The 10,522-nt window shown below is 48.4% G+C and overlaps 1 protein-coding gene across 1 annotated transcript; it reads left to right on the forward strand.

Moving 5' to 3' along the window:
• The first annotated feature begins 837 nt into the window (after positions 1 to 837).
• Positions 838 to 1,563, forward strand: LOC142558328 (uncharacterized). Its single transcript, XM_075670475.1, has one exon. The coding sequence runs from the start codon at positions 838 to 840 to the stop codon at positions 1,561 to 1,563; it is 726 nt and encodes a 241-aa protein (XP_075526590.1).
• Positions 1,564 to 10,522: the final 8,959 nt, after the last annotated feature.

Genomic DNA, 10,522 nt, shown 5'->3' on the forward strand with positions numbered 1-10,522 from the left:
AAGTAGACGGTTTTCATATGACGTTATAGTTATAGCTAAAGCAGACAACACATAGCTCTGTGTCGCTAACGCATAAAACGACTGCCTTCTACGAGAGGAGTTCAAAGAGAACACAGCCGCTGGATCATGCTAAATGAAACAAACCATAAGACATTCCACTGAACAGGGCTGTCCCGCAACATCTAAAATTTTAAACTATGCTAACCTTCACGGTTTCTTTCAAGAAGCGGTAACTTTCGACGACGACCTGGAAAGATCGCGATCTAAGAGGCACTTACTGTAGCATAGGAAGCTGTGAATTTAAAGCTCTCTATCTCGAGGCTCATATACCCGGTTATGAAGATCTAGGCGCGGTCCATGTTAAACATATCGCGTTGGTGCCGCGAAGAATCGCGGAGCACTTTCTTCTATATTAGCAGTAGCTTTCTTTGGAACCCACACCAGCGAAAAAGCTAAAATGAACTACTACCGCGGCAATACGCCGTGCGCCGCCATTTTCGTAATGCAACATGATGTCAATCTTGAGATTTTAATTTCACAAGCTCATTGTAATAAATGACCATTCATTTGATCGCACGACCGATTCAGCAGTTAGAATGTAGGGAATTCATACACTAAGAAATGGGGTTGCAGCGCTCTCCTTTGTGCAGTGCCTAGAACACGGGTAGCGCGCGCCCGCATGAGGAGAACATAAAGACGGCGCCTGCTCGTAGCACGTGAATCCACGGCTCGCAGTTCTATGCCGGAGTAGGTCCGGGTCAGCTGTCTTTCTCCTTCGCTGCTGAGGCATAGGCCTACAAGTTTACCAGCTACAGTTGACTGATGATGAAGAAGACAATGACTGATCCACGCAAACCCTCCACGGAACAGGACGCACGTCCGAAGGACGTCTGGTCGCTGCAGGTTCGCCTCCTACCATTCTGGTTCCAGAATCCGCAAGTTTGGTTTCCCCAGGTCGAGGTGCAATTCTGCCTGTACCGTACCGCCTCGGAAACGACTCGCTACGACCACGCGGCCTCAGTCCTCCCTCCTGATGTTGCCATCGAGCTCTCGGACGTTCTCTCCGCCCCCACGGGTGCTACATCATGTCAGCACCTCAAGACCAAGGTGCCAGGTAGATTCATGCCATCGAAACGGACCCGCCTCCAGCATCTCCTTACCGAGGAGGACCTTGGCAACCGGCGCCCCTCCCTACTGCTGCGCCGGATGCGACAGCTTCTCGAGGAGCGCGACGTCCCCACCCACCCAGCGTTGCTTCGAGAGCTTTTTTTCCGACGCCTTTCCCAGCCCATCCGCCTCGTCCTCGCGGTGGCCGCTGACGTCACCCGCAACCGCCTGGCTGTGCTCGCCAATCAGGTTCACGAGGCGACCTCCCCGTCCGTCACTGCTGTCTTACCGCCTACAGACCCGGCGATATGGCGCCTTGAGGCCCGCATCGATGAGCTGGCCGCCTCACTCACCGCACTCCGGAGGCTCCCCCAGGGAAGCCGTTCGACTCGCCTCGGTCATCGCGCTCTTCCGCGCACACGTCAAGCTCGGAGTCCCAGCTCTCCGCCTCTCTGACTGCACCACAGGCGTTTCCGACACGAAGCCATGAAGTGCGCAAATTGCTGTTCGTGGCTAGAAAACGCCCGCAGAGATTACTGACAACGGCATATGTGGTCTCGCTTGTCGTCCCAGCCGCCTTTTTATGATAACCGACAAGTTCTCCGGTTCCCGGTACCTTATAGACACGGGCGCTGAAATCAGTGTAGTTCCCCCGACTAAGGCTGATCTTTCCAGGCCATCAAGGCAGTTGCTTCGTGCTGCCAACGCCTCGTCTGTGGTGACGTATGGACTCCGATCTCACACGCTGGACTTCCGCCTTCGCAGTACTTTTCGATGCGCCTTCGTCATCGCAAGCGTGCTTCACCCGATCATCTGCTCGGGCTTCTTTCCATACTTCGACTTTGACGTCAGCCTGCGGCGTCGTCACTTCACAGACGGTCTGACTCATCTCTCCATCTCTGTAGTCTTGTCTGACCTTGCTCCCATGGGCTTCCGTACGCTGATACCTTCCTCTACGCTCAAAAAAATTTTGGCGAACTTTCCCTGTTAACAAAGCCAACCAAACCTCACTCAACCTCCTAAACATACGGTGACACACTACATCGTCACCCATGGTCCACCAGCAGCCGCTCGACCCCGCCGCTTGTTTGGGGACCATCTAGGTATCGCCAAACGGGAATTCGACTACATGCTGCACCTCGGCATTACACTGCCGCCGTCCAGCGTGTGAGCTTCTCCACTGCATTTAGTGCCCAAGCGTGATCCCGTGACTGGCAACTATCGAGCGTTGAACGCCAAGACTGTCCACGGCAGCTATCCGCTGCCTCGCATCGAAGACATTACAGCGCGCCTCGACGGCTGCGCCATTTTTAGCAAAGTGTACCTGGTTAAGGCGTACCACAAAATTCCCAATTAACCCGCCGACATACCCAAGACCGCCATCACGGCGCACTTTGGTTTGTTTTAGTACGTGCGGATGCCTTTTGGACTCCGCAATTCGGCTCAAAACTTCCAACGGTTCATCGCTGAGGTTACGCAGGGCCTTCCTATTGTGTTCGCGTACCTTGATGATGGCCTCATCACCAGCCAGAAGGTTATGAGCACCATCTACGTGCTCTGTTCCAACGTCTACAGTAGTACGGCCTGGTTGTAAACGCCTCCAAGTGTGTTTTCGGCACATCTGAGCTCGAGTTTTTGGGCCATCGCATATCATTCGAGAGTATACGCCCACTCCCGTCCCACATCAAGACCATCCAGGATTACCCTCAGCCTACAACACTGCGCCAGTTACGCCAATTGCTGGGGCTTTTCCAGGCGCTTTACACCGCACTGTGCAGAGCTGCTTCGCCCGCTCACCGACCTCCTTCGGTCAACCGCTGGCCCGTCCTCTGTCATTTCTTGGTCATAAGAAGCCCAGGCCGCCTTTACTGAAGCCAAGCAAGCAGTCGCGAACGCCGTGCTTCTTATCCATCCGCGCAGCAACGCCCCCATTCAATTGATGGTGGATGCCTCCAGCGTGGCTGTCGGTGCCGTTTTACAGCAGTGCATTAACTCCGACTGGAGACCTTTGTCTTTTTACTCTCGGAAGCTACTTCGCGCTAAGACCCGCTACAGCACCTTCAGCGGAGAGCTACTAGGCCATGTACACTGCGATACAGCACTTTTTGGCATTTTCTGGAAGGATGCCGGTTTTACGTGCTGACCGATTATATTGCCACTCGCATATGTTTCCCACACCAATTTATCGAAGTACGTGTCACGCCAACTCCACCACCTAGCTTATATTTCGGAATTTACAACCGACATCGGCCACGTGAAAGGTGCCGTCAACACCACCACTGATGCCTTTCTCGAACAGCTGCGGTTAATTCAACATCTTGAACCGTCGACTGGGCCGCGTTCTCTTTCTCACAGCAAATGACAGAGAGATCGCCGCTTTTCGGAATTCTCTGCGTCTACGGCTTGTGCCCCATCCATGCTCGACTGAGCCCTTGTGGTGCGATGCCTTAGCAGACCTTCCCCACTCTTTTGTTCTGGCTTCAATACGTCATACCATTTCCACTCTCTACACATGTGTCACCCAGGTATTCGGGCTATTCAGCGCCTTCTCACCCAGCGCTATGTCTGGCCAGTAATTAACGGTGATGTGCGCACTTGGACGCGCACGTGGCTGCCCTGCCAGACGACAACGGTCTCCCGTCATACCACGACGCCTCTCTAAGCCTTCCTTCCATCCCGCCGTCGTTTCGACCATGTCCATCTAAACATCGTGGGCCGTCTACCTATGTCTCAAGGTTATCGCTATATGCTCACCATGGTCGATCATTTCACACGCTGGCCGGAGGCTGTTCCTATTTATGACATCATCGCTGGTACTGTTTCATTTCTGCGCGGGTACCTCGCTTTTGTTGCCTTGGAACCATGACAACATCCCGTGGACGCCAATTTGAGTTCTCCTTGTTTGTTTGCCTCAATCGCATTCTTGGCGCCAGACATTGTCGTGCCACTGCGTATCACCCGTGTGCCAACGGTATAGTGGAACGCCTTCACCGACAAGTGAAGGCTACCCTGGCTACACGCCTCAATTGCGACACCTGGGTTGATGTCTGACCCCTTGTGCTCCTGGGTTTACGGGCCGTCCTCCGGACGAACCTACAATGTCCAACAGTAGAGCTGGTGTATGGTAGTTCTCTGCATCTCCCCGGAGACTTCGGTACATCAACGCAGCTACCAGCCCCGCCACAAGCATTCTAACAACGCATCCAGGACTGTGTTAAAGACCTCCGGGCCACTCCAACACGTCTTCCCTTCACAATAAAACCTTAGTGCATCCCCCCGACCTGGACACTTCAACACACGTTTTCGTGCACGCGCCGCCGTCCGACAAGCGCTAACGCCGGCCTACTACGGACCATTCCGCGTCCTCCACCACACCCCGAAAACCACCACCCTCCAACAGAGCGACCGTGAAGAGACAGCTTAAATCGCCTTAAGCCGGCTTACGTGGAGACCGCTTTGGAAAGTCTCGCATCGCTGCCTCACCTCGTGCTAGAGTGCCATAGCCGGCCCTCAGTCCGGTTTCCACTTCCATTCTAGGCAGGGTAAAGCAGGGACTTGAAGGCGGGGGTGGGGGTCTGTGGGGCCCTCCCTTGGGTGGCAGCTAGAGCCCGGATAGCGTGCGCCCGCATGAGAAGAAAATAACGACGGCGCCTGGTCGTAGCACGCGATGCCACAGCTCGCGGTTCTGTTCTGGTGTCGATTCAGATCAGCTCTCTTTCTCCTTCGCTCCTGAGGCATAAGCCTACAGGGGGAATACAGGGGGTTTCCAGGCCTACATATGAGCGCAAATAGAAATACTGGGACTGAAACCTGAAGTGGAATCGGGATTGAATCATAATAAAATGGTTCTTTGATGATCAACGTTGGGTGAGGAAGCAGTACAGGTACACCTGGTTTGCATGGAAAGCACAGACGAAAGTTCGGTTTCAAATGATCACTGAGCAATAGCGAAGATACTTGGGTAGCCAAGCCATATGCGTACCTATATAGAAAAATACTTCCCCCTAGTGCAGAAAGAGAACACAAACTAACCACCAAGCGTTGCACCAATGTCAGCACTGGCTTGAGGGGGGAGGGGTGCTAAGGGGGGTGCCGCACAAGGCCTCACCTCGGACAGTAGGAGAAGGGGGCCCATTTATTCTAACCTGCTTAGTATAAGAAACCATGGGCAACGGAACTTCGAGCGGCATGTATGAAGCGAGATAACCAGAACGAGCAGACGGGTCCCCACGCATAATGTAACAGCTTGCGTTTAGCCTGATCATTTGGGGTGAGCTTGTCGAGCTGCAAAAACAGGAATCCGCTGCCACCCCGGCGGGGCCCTCTTTCTTACGAAGCGAGGTGCATTTGCTTGGAAGAGTTTTCGTAGTTTCCTGTCAGTCCGTCTGTCCAGTACTGTCTTGAGAGGAGTGGCAAGGGGAAACACCTAAAACATGTAATGTGGGATGAGGACCTAAATCTCCCTTGCCCCTCGTCACCACCAAGTTTCAAGTTTTCAAGTTTCAAGTTTATTCATCAATGATGTCAGATTTACAAGAATTGTATGCAAAGTGAGCACTACACAGGGAGTCCCAAAGTTACAAACTGTCAGGGGGACTCCCATACATGAAAAAATAATTTAAAAAAAGACAATACAGATCAAGCATTGGTTACGGTGGCATTACAGACTAAATAAGAAACAGCGCGAAAAAAGAAGAATTCAAAACTGTATAGTAAGACTTTTTGTCTTACTGCGAGGAAGACTGCTGTAGTGAACAAGCAATGCAAATGTACAATACAATAAAAATATAAGTAATATAACATGTAGTATAATAGCTAAGTCAACTATGATTACATTCACAAAAGTCAGTGGTTAGGATAAAGAGAGTTGCTGCATAAAGTATTTCTTAACCTGATTCTTAAATATATGCTCTGTGGGGGATGATTTAATGGTATGTGGAATAGAATTTCATAGTTTTATTCCCGCAAATGTGGTAGTTAACTTACCATAGTTAGTGCGCACTTTAGGCAAAAGACGATTATCAAGTTCAGAGAACCTAGTAGTGTTAGTATTTACAAAAGTTTCAATAACAAAGCCATCTATGTGTGCAATATTACGAAATAACTTATAGATCACGATTGTTAATTTTAACTGAAAGAGCTGATGAAGAGGATGAATGTTTAAACTGCAATAAAGTGGCGTTGCATTCGATAGGAAATGGCTGATAGTCATGAGGCGAAAAGCCTGATTCTGCATGCGTTGAAGTTGGCTGAGGTGAGCGAGGTATGTGTTTCCCCAGGCTGATATGCAGTAAGATAAATGGCTGTGAATGTGTGCATGATAAAGGGAATGGATAATGTGTGGCTGAAAATACGAGCGGGTTTTGATTATGGCGCGTATTCCAAACGATATCTTACGGACAAGTGACTGCGCATGAAGATTGAATTTCAGATGCCTTTCTAAAACTACGCCAAGAAACTTAGTGCTAACAGATATTGGTATTAAGTTGTTTTCAAGACGCACCGATATAGAGTTCGAAATTAGTGTCGGGAAGGAATGAAAAACCATAAAAACCGTTTTTAGTGGATTGATGCACAACATGTTCTTTTGACACCAGGAAGTTATGCTATGCAGATCAACGTTAACATTTTGCTGTAGCTCGTCGACATTGTTAGCACAAGTAAAAATAGTCGTGTCGTCTGCATATAATATACAGTCCGTAGTGGTTAGAACATTAGGTAGGTCGTTGATAAATAGCAGAAACAGCAGCGGGCCAAGGATCGAGCCCTGAGGAACGCCTCGATATATGTTCTTAGCAGATGAGAGTTTGCCGTCAATCTGAACAACTTGAGTACGATTAGTTAGGTAGCTAGAAATAAGCTGAAGTGCTGGGCCAGTTATGCCGTAAGATTCAAGTTTATGTATTAGAATTTTGTGATTACTGGTATCAAAGGCTTTTGTTAAATCTATGAATACACTCCCAACCAGCAAGCCTTGGTCGATTGCCTTCTTGACTTTATCGGCGAAGGTTAGAAGCGCAAGCTCAGTTGAGCAACCCTGCCGAAAGCCATACTGTTTAGGTGATAGTAGATTAAATTTTGCTAGGTAGGATGATAAACGTGTATGAACTAGTCGTTCAATGATTTTACTGAAAAATGAAAGAATACAAATAGGCCTGTAGTTATTAAGAAGTTCACGATTGCCTTTTTTTTTTGTAAACAGGTGTTATTTTACCAACTTTCAGAGAACTGGGAAATACGTCTGCTTTAAACATTTTGTTAACAATATCGGCTATGATAGGAGACAGTTCATTAGAAACTAACTTCATATGGGATAGGTGAACAGAGGCTAGGCCAGGGCCAGTAGACCTAAGCGAAGATATAACATGAAGAACTTCCTTTGCATTCGTAGGTCGCAAGTAGAAAGAATGAAGATGACGAGGCAATGTCGGTAATGGGGATCTGTTTGAGAATCGCAAGTACTGCTAAAATACTCGCTGAAGGCATTCGCGATATCAGCTGGGTGGCAGTATGTATGTGTCTCAGTTTTTATTTTTGTTAAATGCTCACGGCATTTATTATTTAAGAATTCGGTAATGACCTGCCAATTGCGCCTCGTATTAGCGCCATTATTCAATATCTTGTTCTGAAAGTAATCTCGTTTAGCACATTTAAGTGCTGCTGCAAGCGTGTTAAAATATTTTTTGAAACGAGATTTAAGGTCACAGTTAAATGGTTCACAAATTACCCGAAGTAGCGCTTTTGTGACCCAAGGTTTTCGAGGGAACTGAAGAAACGAGTTGTGATAGATGTAGTAGTGCATTCATGAATGCAGCGTGTAACTTCAGCCAAGAAAAACTGATAAGCCTCTTCCGCGGAAGATTCACAGAGTACTGCGGTCCAGTCATTTGACTGCATCGTAGAGATAAATTTTGAGAGTCAAAATGTACTTTCTCTTTCTTTTCAGTCGCTTTAGAATTTTTTCTACCTAAAGTCAAAAATACAGGGTAGTGGTCGGTTATGCTGTGCTCGATGACTCCTGCCGTATGATCTGTAGTAAAGTTGGTTAATATGTGATCAATTAACGTATTAGATCTGTCATGTCACATCTAGTTGGAGAAGTAATTAAAGAAGCAAGGCCATAGCTAAGAAAACACGCAAGATAATCAGAACATGACGAACTATTAGGGTCGATAATGTTTATGTTGATGTCTCCGCAGATAATGACATTTTTGTTTTCGTTCGCAACAGTGTGCAACAACTTTTCAAACTGCAGACAAAACTCAGAGTATGACGATGATGATGAATGATAAATGCCTGCTAACACTGTGTTCCGACCATCATTTGAAAAAACACTCTGATCAAATTCTAACCATATAGATTCGCAGTTCAAATTAGGAAAGGCAAGATCATTGCGGCGTTTGTATGGCAATGATGACTTAATAAATATGGCAGATCCGCCGCCACGTGGCGTAGCACGATAGCAGTGCTCTGCATTGTACTCTGGAAGCGCATGTAAATTTCTATCGTCCGGTGACAACCATGTCTCAGATAGACAGATAAAAGAGAAGTTGTGATTAATTATGGAAAGAAATGCTATGAGGCTGTCAGTTTTTTCGTAGACTACGAATATTGAAATGTATTAGCGATAACTTGGGAGTTTCATCACTGAAATGTTTTTTTAAGATCCTGACAAGAAAACATTCTTGCGCAGGTTTAAGATATGCAGCCGGAAACACTAGTAAGCTAGGTGAAAACAGTAAAATCACCCGCACTAGAAATCCGGTACACACGGCTGTCATCTGTCTTTCGCGACTTGATTACGCAGTGGTCTGTCCAGAGGTGTTTCCAGCCTCTTGCTTTTTTCAGCTCAAGAGCTTGCGCAAACAGCCGCTTTCTTTCTTGCATAAAATGTTCATTAACGTATAAGGGCTTCTGATCCTCTTGTGGAAACCCAAGGTTCACAGTGGTCAAGCGAGCCTTGCGTGCCTTTTTCAGGAACTCAGTTTCTTTTCTCGGGAGCAAAAGCGTGCAATAATATTTGTTTCTTTTTTAGCTGGTACACGATGTGCAGTATCGACATCCTCAGGAGCGATTTTGCATCCTATAGCATCACCCATAGACTAAATAACCGCAAGACAACTTTCACCTTTGGTTGCAGGGACACCTTTTATTTCTACGTTATTTAGTCGGGAGTACCGTTCCAGTTCAGAAACCCTGCGGGCCAAGTCGACATTTTCATCTTTCAGAGCCCTGTTTTCATCAGCAAGATCTATATTCTGCTTCTTAATCGTCTCGAAAAATTCATTAAACATGTTCAGGCTGTCACGCATCACAGCAACCCCAGCTCGTAAAGCGTCCATTTCTTTTGCCAACTCAGCATTGGTCGGCATTGTGTAAACAGCACGCAATTTGGCAGCAGCGGCAGCGGTATACACAGAGAAAGATATGGTTGGAAAGCAAAGGGAAAAAAAATACCAACCTGTGGCAAAAGTAGAAGTAGATTAGCGACTTGCTCGCCACCGCAACCGCCGCTGCCAAAAGTGAGCGACAGCGTCAGCGATGCCTGCTTATATGTGGGAGCTTGGCCGGTAGAGGGCAGACGCAGCAGACCAGTCAGTGTCGTGACGAGGTGGTCAGCTGGGCACCGCACGTGTAGAGGTGATAGCCTTTCCTTGCTTCGGCTCGTGGATTGTTCCGCATACGCTGTCGCAAAGGTAGAAGTAGATTAGCGACTTGCTCGCGACCGAAACCGCCGCTGCCAAAAGTGAGCGACAGCGCCAGCGATGCCTGCTTATATGTGGGAGCTTGGCCGGTAGAGGGCAGATGCAGCAGACCAGTCACTGTCGTGACGAGGTGGTCAGCTGGGCACCGCACGTGCCTTTCCTTGCTTCGGCTCGTGGATTGTTCCGTATATGCTGTGGCAAAAGTAGAAGTAGATTAGCGACTTGCTCGCGACCACAACCGCCGCTGCCAAAAGTCAACCATGCCACCTTCCACCTCTCAAATAGTTCCGCCGCTGTCCTTCTAATAGAAAGGATGTGCTGCAGTATCCAACAGTGCCTCCGATTCGACTTTTCTTTACCGTGATGGTAATTTGGGCTGAGAAGGATGAGTCCGATAGCAGATGATGATTAGTCTGATGGCGGAGTCTAGGCAGGAAAGGAAAGAAGACGGCACACGGTGCTTTTGTCCGCGTGCTGTGGGCCATGGAATGTTCACTGTTAGGTCTATAGGGTTGTGGAAGAGTGAAGCGAGAAGCTGGAGAGCTGGACACAAAGGCCTGTCTCCAGAGCCCATTCTTGCCTAGTGGCTGCACACCCTCGCGCGCGCTCGATGGAAAAAGTAGGTCAGAGTGACCACCGAACTTTCTAGAAAGAAGTAGAAAAAGATGACTCAGAGGCGACGGAGGGCGCGTAACTTCGCCCGCACTAGG

Source organism: Dermacentor variabilis, chromosome 9 (genome assembly GCF_050947875.1).
Source record: "Dermacentor variabilis isolate Ectoservices chromosome 9, ASM5094787v1, whole genome shotgun sequence".
NCBI lineage: Eukaryota > Metazoa > Arthropoda > Arachnida > Ixodida > Ixodidae > Dermacentor > Dermacentor variabilis.

Bases quoted from the DNA above. Each gene is read 5' to 3' on its own strand.
- LOC142558328 (XM_075670475.1), top strand. From the start codon at position 838: ATGACTGATCCACGCAAACCCTCCACGGAACAGGACGCACGTCCGAAG.